General features: G+C 45.2%; 1 protein-coding gene across 1 annotated transcript; it reads left to right on the forward strand.

The window, feature by feature from the left end:
* The first annotated feature begins 4,580 nt into the window (after nucleotides 1-4,580).
* Nucleotides 4,581-12,343, forward strand: Mrpl35 (mitochondrial ribosomal protein L35). The gene is made up of 4 exons (XM_051203261.1): nucleotides 4,581-4,662; nucleotides 8,984-9,218; nucleotides 10,348-10,492; nucleotides 11,991-12,343. The coding sequence occupies exons 1-4, from the start codon at nucleotides 4,581-4,583 to the stop codon at nucleotides 12,177-12,179; spliced, it is 651 nt and encodes a 216-aa protein (XP_051059218.1). The 3' UTR covers nucleotides 12,180-12,343.
* Nucleotides 12,344-17,197: the final 4,854 nt, after the last annotated feature.

The raw sequence follows: 17,197 nt of genomic DNA on the forward strand, positions 1-17,197 counted from the left end.
GCGTGCATGCGTGCGCGCTAGCGTGCGCGCCCGCGTCCGTCCACCCCGCCTGCGCCCCGCCTGCGCCCCGCGCGCCGGAAGGGCCGCCGACGCCACTGCGCACGCGCCGCCTCCCACCCCGCCTGCCACAAAGGGGAGCCCGCGGTGATTGGCGAGTGGGCGGCGGAAGGGCGGGCTCTCCTTCCGGGTCGCGCCCGGGCGCTAATTTGTGTGCTGGGAACTGGGGTTACTAGGTGGACGCGCAGGGGAGTCGGGTGCGCAGTTGGACTAGGCAGGAAACGGACTACTGTCACTTAGAATGAAATCCAAACGGACAGTGCCAGTTCGATCCCCGGGACCCCTACGGTGACAATAGAGAATCGACTCCTGCTCCTTGTCCTCTGACCTCTTTACATAGTAGAGGACGGTAGGAACCCAGGTCCTAAGTTCGTGTTTTTACTTAAATCTCTGGCGCTTTTAGTTTACGAGGGTGATGTTGGTCACAGTCTTTGGGATGGGTTGGAAGACTATCCCAAGCACTCTTGCGTCTGTAGTCGGTGTAGTGTGTTAAATATTGACCATCATTAATACTCAGCGTCAACTCCAGTATGATTGTGGATGTGGCTATCTTACCATAGCAACATAAAAAATTAAAATTAAAAATCTGTTTGAGGCCGGGCGTAGTGCCTCATGCCTTTAATCCCAGAACTAGGGAGGCACAGGCAGGCATAACTTGAGTTCCAGGATGCCCAGAGCTGTATAGTGAGATCCTGTCTCAAAAACCACAAAACAAATCTGTTTGCAAAATACTTTGGAGTCATAAGTACATGATTAGTTACAACACGGTACAGGTTGATTGCATTTCTACTTTTATTTGTAAAATGGAGACATGAAGTCCAGTGTGGTAGTCCACACCTGTAATGACAATATTTGGGAGGTTGATACAGGATCGGGCTGCATGAGTCTCAAACAAGACAGAAATGGATTTCAAACTTAAGTAAAATGTTCTGTACATTCTGTGCTTTTCAGGGCACTTTAGTAATCTATTGTCAATTTTGGTCATGTCATTAATTAACAGCCTTTGGGCAGTCTTCCCATTTTCGTAGTAAATGTAGCAGTTCAACTCCATCTCTATTTACTGCTGTTCTAGTTCATGCCAGTGTGATAACTTGGACACTCTTGACCCTGGGCTGCTTTATAGCAACGAGCACTTTGTACTACAGACAATCTCTCCATGGTGTTAAGATCTAATTCTTAGGGGCTGGAGAGACAGCTCAGCATCTGAGCACACATAGTACTCTTATAGAGGACCTGTTCAGTTCCCAGCCCCAGTATCAGGAGGTTCACAGCTGCATGTAACTTACCAGAGAACCCAACACCTCTGCCCTCCAGACACATGATTGTAAATAGTAAAAATTGATCTTAAAGAGATCTAATTTTTCATTTAACCATGTCCGTAATCCTTCTTTTCTTGGGGAAATGGTGCATTCAGTAAAGTACCAGCTCTGCAAACATGAGGACCTCATTTGGATCCCCACAACCATCAACCCATGAAAAAGCTGTTATCTGCTGGCATCTGAACGTGTGTGTGTGTGTGTGTGTGTGTGTGTGTGTGTGTGTGTAGAAAGAGATGGCATACCAGTTAAAAGCACTCGTTCTTAGTTTTTACAGGCTTCTGAATTTGATTCCAGCACTCATACCAGCCACTTCATGATTAATTGTAACTCCAGTTGCAGAAGATCTTGGGGTACCTGCACAAATGTGGTATACATAAACTCATGCAGACACTCATTATACATTAAAATAAATTAATCTCTGGGTCTGGAGAGATGGATCAGTGGTTAAGGGCATTGGCTAGTCTTTCAGAGACCAAGGTTGAGTGCCCTGTGTGCAAACCACCCCTCCCCCGATGGCTTGCAAACATCTGTAACTCCAGTTCCAGGTGATCCAATGCCCTTGTGTAGCCTCTGGGGCACTGTGTGCACATGGTACAGACATATGCAGACTAAACACCCATTCACAAAATAAAAACAAACCTTAAAAAAGAAAGCTGAGTGTTGATGGCACTTACTGTGTGTAATTCTTTTGCTGGGGAGGTAAAGAGAAATCCCTGGAGATAACAGTCTACTGCAGTCAATGAACTTTAGAATAACTGAGAGACCCTGTCTCAGAAGAGGAGGAACTGTAGAGATGGCTAGTTTTGGTCAACTTGACACAAAGTTGAGTCATCTGGGAAGAGGGAAACTCAATTGAGTAACTGCCTCTATCAGAATGCCCTGTAGGCATCTCTCTGGGGGGGAGAGAGATGTTCTTGACTAATGATTAAGGTGGCAAGGCTCAACCCACTATGAATGGTACCACCCCTTGGCAGGTGGGCTTGGTTTGTACAAGAAAGCAGGCTCAGGGAAGTTTGGGGACATGGAGAATGACTCGGTGGTTAAGAGCATATACTGCTCTTGCAGAAGTCCAGAGTTCAGTTCCAGCATCCATGTCAGGTGACTCAAAACTCCAGCTCAAGGGGCATCCAACACCCCTGACATCCAGTGGGCACTGGCACCCAAATATGGACACAACTGATGCATATGCACATATACATGTACACACACACACATATTTCTCTTTTGAGACAGGTTTCTCTGTAGCCCTGGCTGTCCTGGAACTTGCTTTGTAGACCAGGCTGGCATGGAACTCAGAGATCTGCCTGCCTCTGCCTCCTGAGAGTTGGGATCAATGGTGTTTGCCACATGCCTGGCTTTCATTCACATAATTTAAAATAATTTTTTAAATAGTTATAAATTAAAAAAAAAAACTAAGCCAGTAAGCAGCATTTTTCCATGGTAATTCCTCTGTAATCTCTGATTCAGTTCTTGTTTCCAGGTTTCTGTCTTGAATCCCTACCCTGACTTTCCTCGCTGATTTCTCATTGACATGGAGATATGATCCAAATAAATCCTCCCCCCCCCCCCAGAATTGGTTTTGGTCAGTGTTTTATCACTGGAGCAACAAGCAAAACTAGAACATATCACTTAACACTCTGGTCTTGCAGGTGACCTGATTTTATTTATAATATATAATATATAATATATGCATTGGTGTTTTGCCTGCATGTATGTCTGGAGTTACAGACAGATGTGAGCTGCCCTGTGTGTGATGAGAATTGAACCCTGGTCCTATGGAAGAGCAGCTAGTGCTCTTAACCAATGAGCCATTTCTCAAGAGCACCCTAAGCTTAGTTTTCAGAGTCTTGATTCAGTGTCTAACATCCTGTAACACCAGCTCTAGGGGCTCTGATATGCTCTTCTAGGCTTAGAGGGTACCACCCCCAAATGTGACATATACACATATGTGTACACATAGATTACAGATTACACACACTTACACAATTGGTAGGATGGCTCAATGAGTAAAGGCATTTGTCAGTACATTTGAAGTAGTTTGGTTCTCGGAATGAGAACTTCTGAAAACTGTCCACTAAACATGCACACACACACACACACCATTTGAATGCAGTAACATATTTTTAAATAATGTGGACAGATTTTAAATAATGTGGAAGATATGTGTTAAGGACTGGACCATGTTCCTTGACCTCCACACTCTTTGTATGTATATGTATACACACAAATACACCATACAAAAACTAACCACAACATTTTAATGAAAAAATGACAAATTAATCCTTATTAAACTCATAAATGTGTTTGTTATTTTAAGATATTACTAGACTTGGAACTGGTGATATAGGCCTATAACTCCAGCACTCATGAGACAGAGACAGAACTAAAAAATATGACCAGAAATAACAATGAAAGTGTTACCAGGACTCTATTAAGGCACTTGGAAATTTATGGCACATAATTCCCCTGTTAAAGAAGATACAGACTCCCTTGCCAATCAAAAAGCCTTTAACTGTGCTGGAAGATTGCCCTGAGTAAAAGTCCCATCTGTACAAGCCTTAACCACAGGAAAAGCCAGATGTGGTCATCCACCTGCAGCCCCAGCACTCCGGTGCTGGAATGAGAAGCAGAGCCAAGAATGGCTCAAATATGTAGCACAGCAGCAGAAACATCAACAAGGTAGGGGGTTCGGAACCCAGAATGTGTCCACACACACTTCTATAATCCTCCTGTGTTTTTCTTTTTTGTTTTGGTATTTTGGATCTTTCTCTTCCCTTCTTTTTCACTTTAGTTTTCCTTTTTAAAATTTTCTTTTTAAGAGAATTCACATAACCCATGCTGGCTCAGCGGCAGCGACTGTAATCCTTGCTGTCAGTTATATTTGAAGTAAAATCACTTGAGCCCAGGAGTTCCAAGTCACCTTAGGGATCTGGGGAGACCTTGTGGACATGGGGAGTTTGGGCAGAGCCGACTCCTGCAAGTTCTCCTCTAACCTCCGTAAGCACGCGGTGGTAAGCGTGGACCCAAACTTGCACGCACACAAAACGAATAATTAGAAAGGCTGCGGTTTAGGGGAAAACCCGCCAAGCAGGCACAGTCCAGCTTGCCTGGCCTTGGCCACGCCTGTTTCCCCGTGACTCCGCCTCCGCTCACCTGCTTGTTCTGGCTTGTGACCCCCTGCAGCCGCCGTAGGCAGGCGGCAAGATGGCGGCGTCCGTCCTCGGGAGTGCGGTGAGAGCCGCTGCAGGTCAGTACTGCATTGACGTCTTCCCGGAGAAAAGGACTGGCGCGGAGGGAGAGGGAGAGGGAGAGGGACGTTAACAGGGAAAGAAAACCCAGCAAGATGACGCGAGGTCGGATGCTCTCCGCGCGCACCCTGCCCTGGGAAGCCGACTTGAGACCGCGGTGGAGGCGGCCAGGGTGACACCCAGGGCTCCATTCTTCTGACTGGAGGGTCACGCCGCCTCCCGCGACCTTGAGTCGTGGAGTTCCTCCGGAGTTTTGATGCTATAGCTGTAAGCGGATTAAACGCAAGCCCCTAAAGCATCGAAGTATACCGTGTGTCTGAACCACGGCCCTCCCAAGGGGAAATTATCCAGGGGTGACGGGAGACCCACGTAGAGAATTAAAATTACTCGTGTGCGACAGGAGGGATCAGTAAGTGACTTACACAAGTTATACTGTAGGGATGAAATTCTGTGGGGCAGCAGACAGAAGGCCAAGAAGAAAGAAAGTAACCGTACAAAATTTCCAGGTACTAGAGTTGAAAAGTGGGACGCTTTGTGAGTTACATATGAAATATGTATAATGAAAAGTTCATATGACGTAGATGAATGGTTCAGCATCTCTATGAAGTGGACATATGTGTAACTAACACCAGTTCAAGACAAGTCCCTTTCCACCCAGTTGTCCCAATCATCATTCGTTTGCCTGTTATTTCCATAGCCACTTTAGCAACTGTGCCTTCATCTCTCAATCACATATTTTGTCTGGTTTTGAACTTTACATTAATTTATATATAATGTATGTAGTGTAATTTCTGGTTTCCTTTTACTCAGCGGGGATTGTTTTTCATGAAACTTTTTTGCTTCCTCGCTGCTATGTTTCCTTATATGACTTTGCCACAGTCCTCTATTCTGTTACTGATGGACACTTGAGTGGTTTTAGTTTGGGTGTCTCATATACCCCAGGATGGCTGTCTTGGCCTCTAAGTGCTGGGATTACAGATGTGAGCCAGGACACCTGGTTAGATGGTGTGATATACAAACCTTACTGGTATTACTTCTGGTTTATGAATGCAAGGATGTTACTAAGGTAGGGGTGTGTGTGTGTGTGTGTGTGTGTGTGTGTGTGTGTGTGTGTCTTTCTAACTAGCTGTGGAATTACTGGGTCAGGGGGTACATATATAAACTATTTTCTAAAAGAATATGCTGATGTAGTCACCTTAGCAGTAGAGGCTCCATACCCTTCCCAATACTTAGTATTATCAGACCTACACTTTTAAAAAATATTTACTTGCATGAGTTTTTTGCCTAATTATACTGCATGTGTGCATGGTGCCCTTGGAGGCCAGAAGAGGGTGCCAGATCCTTTGGAACTGAAGTTATGAATGGTTAGGTGCCATGTGGTGCTGGGAACTGAACCCTGGTCCACTCTGGTCTTGCAGGTGACCTGATTTTAATATATATACTCATTATTATGCATTTAGCTTGATGGCAAAATCATCATCAAATTCTGATCTTAAGACATTTCCATTTTCTCATGAAACATTTTTAGCATGTATATACTTGAGTTTCAAATTAAAGTTGGTTAGAAAGTACTGGAGAAGTAAACCCTATGATCCTCTCTGATTTGCAGAGTGACCTCAGGGGAGAGGATTGGCAAAGCAGGTATCCTCCAGTTCATATATCTCTGCCTTCCCAACTCTGCCTTCTGGTTGCCCAGCCTCATTTCCACTGCCTGTTCCTGGGCATTTCTGCTGTGGTTGGGAAGCAGTGCACAGCCTCTGGAAGGCCTGATCCTGCTGTTCCCATCCGTAGCCATATGGTTGTGCACCAAGGCTTTTGCTAATGTTGTCGTGGTGGTCTGTTAAGTGTTTCAATCCTGACACCCTCCGCTAATCTCGGTCCCAGGCCGTGCAGGAGTGGCAATTGGAGGTCCCACCGAGATTTGGAACCAAAGTGGGTTCTCCTCCTTCTTGGAAGTGTTTCTTTTCTTTTTTCCTTTCATTTTAGTTTGTGTGTTCACACGTATGTGGGGTGGGTAGGTGTGCATGCCAATACATGTGCACATGTGACATTAACATTGAGTGTTTCCTGTGGCTCTTTGACTTATTTTTTTGTGATGGGATGTCTCACTAAACCTGGATCTTTCTGGCAAACGCCTGTCTCTACCCCTTGCTTACCCTGGTACTGTGATGGTACTATGTTCAGCTTTTGCTTGGCTCCTGGGGCTCCTAACTCAAGTTTTCATGCTTGCATAGCAAACAGTTCACTCACTAAGCCATCACCTAACTGTTTAAAACTGCCGCGCCTGCACAGTCTGGGACCAAGTTTGGCCGAGGGTGTCAGGATTGAAACACTTAACAGACCACCACGAGAAGTTAAGACCCTGACCAGTGCTGTACCCATTCCTCCACATGGGACATGAAATTTTACCAATTTTGTTTTTAAAACCCCTTTTTCAGTCACTTCTCTCTGTAAACAATATTTGAGAATTTGGGCGTTGTTCTTTCCAAACTGCTTCCTGCTGGTAGGGGGCACTGTCATGGGATTCCTAAGAAGATGCAAAAATTCTTGCTGAAGTAGTCTGCAAGGATGCCTTGTCCCAGCTGTTTTGAATGTTGGATCACCTGGGTTACTGCTTCAGGGGGGTCTTGCTTGATCAAACCATGTTAGTCTGGAAGGAATCCACAGCTTTTTATTTTCTGTGGAAACAAAAATAGAAATCCTTTTCCCCAGTAACCTGTCCTTAGACTTAAATTTTGAAATCAAAGCATTCTTAAAATCTATAAATTGGATTAATCCTTCAGCATTTCTTTTAACAGTTGTTGCTATTTCCTCATCTCCCTCATCTGAAGAAAGACCCTCATGACCATGTCTCTTACGAGGTTTTTTTATGACAAAGCCTCAGCTTACTGCAGAGTTCTTCAGTTTCCTTTATTAAAGTTTTCTCCTCCGAGTCCTCCTCCCACTCGAATTCAGAAGATGTTAACCTTTTTGTATCATTCTCTTTACTGGGGATCTGAATAGTCTAGTTTCCTCCTCTTGGACCTCTCTAAAAGCCTCCTTAGTTGTCTCTAGTTGTTTTTTCACTTTAACTCTGTCTGTTAGGAAGGCATCTTTGACTAACCCCCACAAAGAGGAGGTGGCTATGGGAACGCTGTCAGGACCCCCTTCATGTAGCTTCTTCTGCAGGTCTGATTTCACTTGTTCCCAATCAGGAACATTGAGTCCTCCCCCGGTCAGAAACCAAGGACTAACTTTCTCTATGGTGTCTGCAGCTTTACTTTTAATCTCTGTTCCTTTTTGTTTTAAAATCTTTCTTATTTGTTCCTTCATTTCATTCTTACTTGAAGCAATTCCCATATTGTTGTATGTACCTTGTTTACCCCAATGCGCTCCTGCCGGCTACAGAGCAACCCTGTCCACGATTCCTCACTTTCCAAATCTCATTGGGACCTCTGCCACACCTGCACGGTCTGGGACCGAGATTGGTGGAGGGTGTCAGGATTGAAACACTTAACAGACCGCCACGAGAAGTTAAGAAGAAGCTGCTGCCACCACTGTTTATTACAGAGAGTAATGGGCTTATATACCCAAGCCAGGGGATGGGCTAAGCATAGGAGGAAGTCATGCACCACCCACACCTGGGGTCAAGGCACACCTGCACTGCACACCGGAAAGTTCTGAAAACAACCTTGTTTGCTCAACCTTGTTTGCACAGAAGTTCTACTGCTGGTGGGGAGGAAGAGAGCTGTAAGGGACAAGTACTTAAATTTCCCAACAAAAACAATTATTTTAATTATGTGTATTGTGTATGTGCACGTGTGAGTCACCTCTCTAGCCCCTATTGATTTGTTTGTTTGCCTCTGTTTTATGTTTTGTATTTTTGAGGAAGGGTCTAATGTAGCTTAGGCTGACCTCAAACTTGCTGTGTAGTAAAGGATAGCCTTGAATTCCTGGTCCTCCTGACTCTACTTTTCAATGTTGAGATTACAGGTGAGGTCACTGCCAGCATGTCTGTTACTGTCAGGGAAACTGAAGCACCTCTTGTGGTTTCTTCTGAATCTTCTCTCTGTCCAGCTGCCGTGTCTGTGACTTGCCACTGCACTGAATCTGGAGGGGCTGGTTCCCTGTGCTAAAAATTGTCAGGGAGCAATTAATCTCATACATACCTTGTTCCTCGTTGCTGGGCATAGAGCTAATAAATGTAGCCTGGAGTATATGATGGTTGTAGAATCCTACGTTTTGTAAACACCATTGTGTATATAAAAATGGGTAATTTTATCGTATGTAAGTTATATATCAATGAAGTTGGCAAAAAGCTTCCTCTGTGTTTCTGGTGCTCAGAAACCTTCTGGCAGGTCTAACTTGGTTTCCATGCAGTATATGTGGGTGTATGTGTTAGAATATATTCAGTACATGATCTTCTCTCTGTCTTTGCAGGAATATTACGTCCCCTGAATGCCTTGGCATCGTCAGCCTATCGGAACTATGCCAAGAACGCACTGTGCACCACTCATTTTAGACATATTCAGACACCAGTTGTTTCCTTTGCTCCAAGACTTGTCACATCTGTGAGAACCCTGACACATGGGCATACTGCAACAGTCCTGAATAGGTAGAGTACATTCCAATTACATACTTAAACAATATTCACACCAAATTTTTTGAAGTATTTGTGCCTAGGCTAGGCATGTAGCTCAGTGGTACAGTTGCTCTGTCCCATTGGTGAAGTTCTTTCTTCTGTCCCTAGTACGCAAAATCCATAAAATGTGGTCAAGGCATTTTAGAAGTAATCTTGCTTGCCTGGGGTTTATGATATACACCGCCTGACTGAGGAGGAAAATAGGATTGGTATCCTAGGTAACAGGAACAGTGCACAGAGCACTTCCTTCCATCTTGCTGTGTAGTCTTAAACCTATAGTCACCCTCCTGGCTCAGTCCCCTGAGTGCTAGGATTACAGGCATGCACCACCATGCCTGGCTTTTTAATATTTTTGGCTCTGGGGAAGGAACCTAAGGCCTTGTATGTGCTAGGTTAGTTAGTGCTGTACAATGATATCTATTTCCACTCCTGGGCTCATTTCTCATGCTGTTCATGTGGAAGGTGTCAGGCAAACCAGAGGTCAAATGAGACACCCAGCTTGTGTGGCTTGCTGTGTGGTAATCAGTCAGTCAGGAAATGCTCAGTTAAGCACCCATAAGTGCCCAGCACTACCCTTGCAGAAAGTGCACAAAGATAAAGAAGCTGAACTCCTCAAGCAGATCATACTCAGGGAATCAGATAGATCAGAAACTGTGATTAAAACATGGTAGGAGCCAGGCGTTGGTGGCGCACGCCTTTGATCCCAGCACTTGGGAGGCAGAGGCAGGTGGGTCTCTGTGAGTTCCAGGCCAGCCTGGTCTATAGAGTGAGTTCCAGGCCAGCCTCCAAATCCACAGAGAAACCCTATCTCAAAAAAACCAAAAAACATAGTAGGATAAATTGTCTCTGAGTGATCGAGTGGGTGGGTTTTATTTTTGGTGTTAGGGAATTGGGCCTAGAGTCTTGTATGTGCTAAGCACAGGCTCTGCTGCTCCCTGAAGGGGCAGACTTTAGAAGGCTTGAAGTTGAGGAGGCTGCCATTCTTTGTGCTTAGTGTCACTTGAAGTAAAGTGTGTTAAAGGTCAGTTCCCTCCAGTGGAGCAGTGCGATGGGTCTTGTCCTTCAGTCAGTCTGATTGCTACATTTCACAAACTGTATTTAGAGTGGCCGCACTGGTTCCCAGTGTCGCGAAGCCGCCCATCAGAACGCTAACATACTGCAGCACACGGCAAGGCAAGAGGAAGACAGTAAAATCAGTCGTGCATCGCTTCCTTCGACTTCATTCTGGCCTTTGGCTAAGGAGAAAAGTAAGTCTTTACGCAGCTGAATTTGGTGAGCCTAACCCTGATGCTCTCTCGAGTCACGAGTAGCTCTTTTGTGTGGCGCTGGGGTGCCAGCTTTGCAGGCGCCTCTATCCACCCTTGTGCAGAGAAAGGGCATGAATGTGGATAAAACAAAGCATTATTCAGAGTGCAGAGTCTTCGTAAGGCAGGTACAGTCACTATTGGACGGGCCGAGAGGGTTATCCATTATCTTAGAGACAACCCTAAATTTGTAGATGAATGTGTGGGTTAGAACTCAGCTCATTTCTCCATGGAAACAAGCTTGTTCTGAGTTAGCAGGAGCTCAGGTGTCCAGAAGAAGCTGCACGGCAGTCCTGGTGTCCCGGTGCTTCTCTTTGAACCATTAGAAATAGGTTTTCCCCTTTATTATGCCCGGCCCTTTAGTGTGACATGAGTGATTTTCTTTCCTTCATTTCTAGTCGCTCTTTTGTTTATTTGTTTTTAGATTTATTTATTTTACGTGAATGTGTTTGCCTGCATGTTCGTGTGCATGCTTGGTGCCTGCAGAAGCTGGCAGAGGGTGTTTATTCTCCTGGAACTAGAGTTAAAGATGATTGAGAGCTGTCTTGTGGGTTCTGGGAGCCAAACCTGGGTTCTCTGCAAGAATAGCAAGTGCTCTCAGTCCATGGGCCACCTCTCCAGCCCCTGCTTGTTATTGGGTTCTGAACTCCTGGTTACTGTAGAAGTTCTGATAAACTCTTCAGCAGTACTCATCCTAGCTTGTGTCTCGTGCCTCATCAAAATCTAATGTTATATATTTACTTTGTTAAGTTTATTATTACTAGGTAGAGGGCATATCACAGCATGCACCTGAAGGTCAGAGGGCAACTGTATGGAGCGAGTCTCTCCTTCCACCTTATATGGGTTTGGGGGCTTTTCCTCCACCTTTTTACCTGGGTTCCCAGCATCTACTCAGGTCATCAGGCTTATGAGACAAGCTCCTTATTGACTAAGCCATTTTGCCAGCTTTATCAAAATTTATAGAAAAATAAAAGTCGCCAGGCTGTGGTGTCACATGCCTTTAATCCCAGTGCTGAGGAGATAAAGACAGGCAGATCTCTGTGAGTTCAAGGCCAGCCTGGCCTACAGAGTGAGTTCTGGGACAGCCAAGGCCTGTCTCGAAAAATCACAAAAGAGAAGGAAGGAAGGAAAAGAAAAACAAGTCTGGGTGGGTTAACTCAGTTAACTCACACTAATTATAAAATCTGGAAGTATTGTCTGTGGCATGGTTTCATCCAGGTGTCCCTTGCTTCCATTTCTGACCTAGAAACCAAGGCTTCTAGTGTTTTCAGTGCGTCCCTGTTGCAGAGTCATCTTAAAGGATGCTAGTGGTGATGAACAGGGCCATCAATAGAATTCTATAAATATGACATCCACGGCCACCTGTGGGATCAAAGGCACGCACCACCACGCCCTGCTGCATTTGTGATTTTTAAAATGTCTTTGTAACGTTATCTTACAGGCTGGCTATAAGAAGAAACTATGGAAAAAGTCAACGGCAAGAAAAAAGCGCTTGAGGGAATTTGTGTTCTGCAGCAAGACCCAGAGCAAACTTCTAGATAAAATGACCACGTCCTTCTGGAAGAGGCGCAACTGGTATGCCAACGACCCTTACCTGATGTACCATGACCGAACGAACCTGCGAGTGTAGTCCAGAGCTTTCATAGGTTCCCAGCTGTGGATTGTGGATCTCTGTGTACGTGATGTCCTTGCAGAAGTGAGCATGTGATAAACATAGACCGTACTAATTGATTGACAAATGTAGAATACCACCATTGTGCTTTAAAAGTCTATGCATTAAATATTCCTGGAGCTGGTCATGGAACTAAATGTTAATTTTTTGTGCATTATTTCCATAAAATGGTAATGACTTTCTTTGTTCCCATCGGTTACAAGGCATCTGGAGTGAAGAAAAAGATGAAAGGCATACAGTGGGCCTTTTTGCGGGATTGAGATTGCATCCAGGGCCTTGCACATACCAAACAGACATCCTGTGTGCCTATCCTCAATATGTTGCATGACACATTTCAAGAATTAAGTACCTTGGAACTCAGGGACCACCTCATAGTTTGGTCTCCTACCTGAGACTTCCCCACCCCACCTGGGAAGGGCAGGAATTGGATGGAGCAGGAGATGATGAGGCTTTATGCCTCAGCTCTGTCATTATGTGACTCTATCCATCGCTTCATCTTTCCTTCTGCTTATGTAAAATTTATGTTCCCCCAGACTCTTCAGTTTGAACCTTTGAGGTTCCTTTTAACATTACAACCCTCAGCTCTTGTCTTCTCCTGTGTCTAATTGCCAAGGGCCTGTAAAGTGGACCAGCTTGCCTTTTCATCGTAAACCTTAACCCATGCCACCATGCAGTGTAGAGCTTGTCTGTTTTGAGGTCAAGATTCTATCCAGACCCTCTTAGTTGTATCAGCAGGTTCATTTGGAATTAAAAAAGCAGTTTTGTGTAGAAGTGACATAGGGTAGTAGTGTGGTTTCATCTTGTGTCTTTGTGTTTATGACAGTTATGACAGCGAGTCCCGGCACTCGCTCTGTAGACCAGGCTGGCCTCGAACTCCCAGAGATCCGCCTGCCTCTGCCTCCTGAGTGCTGGGATTAAAGGTGAGCGTCACCACTGCCCGGTGTAACAGGATACTTTTCATAAAAGTGGATCACCTTTCCACATATCCTTCATGAAGCACAGCTATACAATAAACTCTTCCTGCCCAATTTTTCTTTCCAACTTTAATTTTTGTTTTTGTTTTTTAAATATATATGAGTGTTTGCCTGCATGTATATATGTGCACCAGATGGGTGCCTGGTGTCCCTGGAGCCAGAAGATTGTTGGGTCCACTGGCATTGGAATTATACATGGTTGTGTGGGTGCTGAGCCTCTGCAAGAACAGCCAGGAGTTCCTCCTGACTGCTGAACTGTCTCTGCAGGCCTCTGCCCAATTTTTTAGATCACTGTATTTTTTAAAAAACGTTTATCTACTTGAGATTTCTTAGTTTTATTTGTTAGGCTAGGCTTTTTCTAGAATTCGCTAAAGCACATTGTGGTAACTAAGGGGTAAGTAGTATCTGTCATTTGATGAGACTGGCCAGCTGTGCCAGCTGTGCTAGAGGGCAACACTATCACTCATCTTAGAAATGGCAAGAGACTATGGCCACACCACCCTAAATGTGCATGATTTTGTTTGCTCTCAGAAGCTAAGCAGGGCCAGACCTGTTAGTACTTGAATGGGAAAAATGATGCAAGAGTTACATATTATTTACTTAAAGAGTGGCAAGTGATGGCTACAGTTCAAAACAGCAACGTTGGAATGGAAACATTTTCAAACAGCAGCTTGCCAAGTTGAAAACTCCCATTAACTAGAATTATGAATGAGTTACTGTTTGAAGTCTTAGATGATAACGTGAAATTCCTCCATTTAGTGGAATAAGATAACCAGTTGAAGTTCTGTGGGATGTCAGGCCAGGAATTCGAGGGCTATTCATTGAAGCCAGTGCTTGTGTGCATTACATGGAGAGGTGTGGAATGGCCTGAAACCAGAAGGCCAGGCATGTATGTATGTGGAACCACGTGTGCAAGCTGAGCACCTCATTCACCAGATGGCTCCTGTTCTGGGGGCTCTTCCCGCCTGTGCTCAGTCAGTGTCCTGGGGTGGCAGGAGCTGAGTGCTGTGGCTTCTGCAGTCCCTCACCTGCACAGCTCCACATCTGCTGGCACTGCAGAAACTAGAAGGAAGACACTGCGCAGCCTCAGAGCTCCTCTGGAGTCAGTGCGGGTGATTCGGGTCTCTGTTACATGGCCTCAACACGTTGGCTTCCCGTGTGGCCAAGGGCAGGCTAGGCAGGGAAGGACCAGCAACCACAGGCTGGGGTAGAGGGCTGCAGGCCCTCATCCATGCAGCTTTTGTTAGTGGGTAGGGCAGCCTTTCATCAGAGCTGTTTTTAGTGTGACAGTAAAAAGGACCTGCCTAAATGATGTTCAAGTATATGTATACTTGTTGATTCACATATAATTTACTGCTATATTTCAGTATGTCTGCAAAAATCTGCTGGACTTCATGCTAGCCTTTTAAAGGAGCTAGCATTTATCCCTAATATAATTTGGAGGCAGCTAAAGCTTATAGAAGCTTAAATAAATTACTTTAAAATACAGCTTATGTATCCTAGAACCCCTGTCTAACTATGTGGGATCTTGTGTGCTTCCTTTGGTTTTCTAATAAGATAGGACAACTCAGTCTTAGTCAGCAAATGACTGTGATCTGACAGTAGTAGTGAGTGTTTGATAATTCTACCAGCTCAGCCCGGAAGCTGTGTGACTTTGCTTCCTGCTTGTCGACTCTGCTGCTGTGTGGCCCTGGCTCAGTAAATGAGTAAATGAATGGGCTACCAGCCTTTCTTCCCATCTCTTCTCACTTCTTATTTTCCAGTGTGTCCAGGCAGTCTCGCTTAGCTGGCCTTAAATTCACGTGTAGCCGAGGATGACCTTGAATTTCTGATCCTCCTGTCCCTACCTCTCTGGGTTCTGGGATGGATGATAGGCATGTGCCGTCACATCCTGTCTCTCTGGGTTCTGGGATGGATGATAGGCATGTGCCGTCACATCCTGTCTCTCTGGGTTCTGGGATGGATGATAGGCATGTGCTGTCACATCCTGTCTCTCTGGGTTCTGGGATGGATGATAGGCATGTGCCGTCACATCCTGTCTCTCTGGGTTCTGGGATGGATGATAGGCATGTGCTGTCACATCCTGTCTCTGTGGTGCTGGATACAGAGCCCTGTGCCTCATGCCTTCTGTACAAGCACTCTGTGACAGCTAAGGCCCCGGTGCCCGAAGCTCATGGTTTAAAGGCAAGGGATGTGGAATGTTAGAGGCATCGTTCCAGGCACATGCACAAGCCTATTTCAACCTGCAGAGCTATTCTGTGTCTGCAAATGAAGAAACGCTCAAGAAAACAGCTACCCAGAGGCTGCTTGCAAAAGTCAAACTGCCGACTAGTGAGCTACTCCTGGTTTCACAGGTCCCAGTTTCCAGTGATCTTTAAAACAATAGGACACCACAAGGTTAATAGTCGTGTGACCAGCTGGTTTGTGAAACACAACCGTGGCATTATTCCTCCCAGCCATCCATTACAGTGGGCAAGCTTCCAGGCTAGGGAGTAGTTAGGCACTCATTTTCTAACCCTTGTTATGATGGGAGATGTCATTCTGTAAATATGTTTCTCATACTGGTTAATGAATAAAGCACTGTTGGCCAATAGGAAAGCAAGATAGGCGGGACTAGGAGACAAGGAGTAGGGAGGAGTCAGCATGGGGAAACTGGAGAGAGCAGAACACCAGCCCGCTCTCCGGTAAGATGAGACCACGTGGAAGTACTTAGATTAATAGAAATGGGTTAATACTTAAGACAGAGCTAGCCGATAAGAAACAAGTAACTGGCCACCAGCATAATATCAAATACAGGGTTTAAACTCAAGCTATCAGGCTTGATATTAGCCCTATCCACATTTTTAAAAAGTATTTTGGGGTTGCTGAGATAGTACCATGTGGTTAAGAGTGCTAAGAGGACCCAAGTTTGATCCCCAGAACCTACATCTGGTGGTTCACAACTACTGGAGTCCCAGCTCCAAGGGATCTGGCGCCCTCTTCTGGCCACTCCTCCTGCACTCTTGTGTGCAGGCACACATGCACACATAATTTGCTGAGAGACAGGCCAATCCAAAGCTTTCTCAGAGGCCCCCATGAAGGAACAAAAGGAAACTAATTCTGTGTCCTTGCCCAGGGTAGACGTGGCAAAGTCTGGTCTGGAGCTAGGGTCAAGTCTTTTCCCTTGAAGAGACTGGAGTTCTCGGTCCCAATGCTGACGTGTGCTGGGTCTGTGATGCACTTGAGATAGCCTGTGTGCAGCCCTGCTTGATCAGCTCCCTTCTGCCTTCATCCCACTGTGTGATGGCTCTCTGCTGACTCCACCCCCTCCCGCCCCAAACACTATATATAAGATGCTGTACTTCTTAATAAACTTGTCTGGGATAAGACAGCCTGTGCATGACCTCCCAACCCCAGCTTTTATCTTGTTTAACTTCTTATCTCCTGGTACTCACCCTGAGGAATGACTTGCTGGTCTGGGCCAGTAATGGTTTAAAAACCACCAAAATAACAAACCTTTTTTTTTTTTGTTTTGTTTTTTTTTTTGTTTTTTGTTTTTTTGTTTTGTTTTGTTTTTTTGTTTTCTCTTTTCTCATAAGCCCAACATTACAGTTTTGTTTTTTTTTTTTTTAAAGAAAAATGTTAAGACTTTATTCAAGATGTTGATCAGGCATTATAACAAAGCAGCAGAGCCTCCGCCTTTGGAATACTGCAGTTGACATCCCTTAGAGACAGTCCAGTATACTATTTAATTACAGCTCATTCTAGAAGCTTCGGAAATAAACTAGAGGGAATGTGCACAGTCACAGTCCAGACCATCAGCTTGAGTGCCACGTCTTCCACATCTCAGACACTTCAAATGCTGTGCAAGAACTGGGACGGCTACACGAAGGCTGCGGCCGACAAGCACTCTTAACACAAACACGTGGACGGTTTACCGCGGCGAACACACACATCAGAGCAGCAGAGTGAGTGAGCAAGCTATTCACACAGGCCGGAGAGTGTGGCTGAACCTCCGCGTGA

Source organism: Phodopus roborovskii, unplaced genomic scaffold (genome assembly GCF_943737965.1).
Source record: "Phodopus roborovskii unplaced genomic scaffold, PHOROB, whole genome shotgun sequence".
Taxonomy (NCBI): domain Eukaryota; kingdom Metazoa; phylum Chordata; class Mammalia; order Rodentia; family Cricetidae; genus Phodopus; species Phodopus roborovskii.

Excerpts from the sequence above, each read along its gene's own strand:
- Mrpl35 (XM_051203261.1), top strand. The coding sequence starts at position 4,581 with ATGGCGGCGTCCGTCCTCGGGAGTGCGGTGAGAGCCGCTGCAGGTCAG. Across the intron at positions 4,663-8,983 it reads CTTCCCGGAGAAAAGGACTG|TATATGTGGGTGTATGTGTT; the intron begins GCGCGGAGGGAG and ends GTTTCCATGCAG. Across the intron at positions 9,219-10,347 it reads ACTGCAACAGTCCTGAATAG|AGTGGCCGCACTGGTTCCCA; the intron begins GTAGAGTACATT and ends AACTGTATTTAG.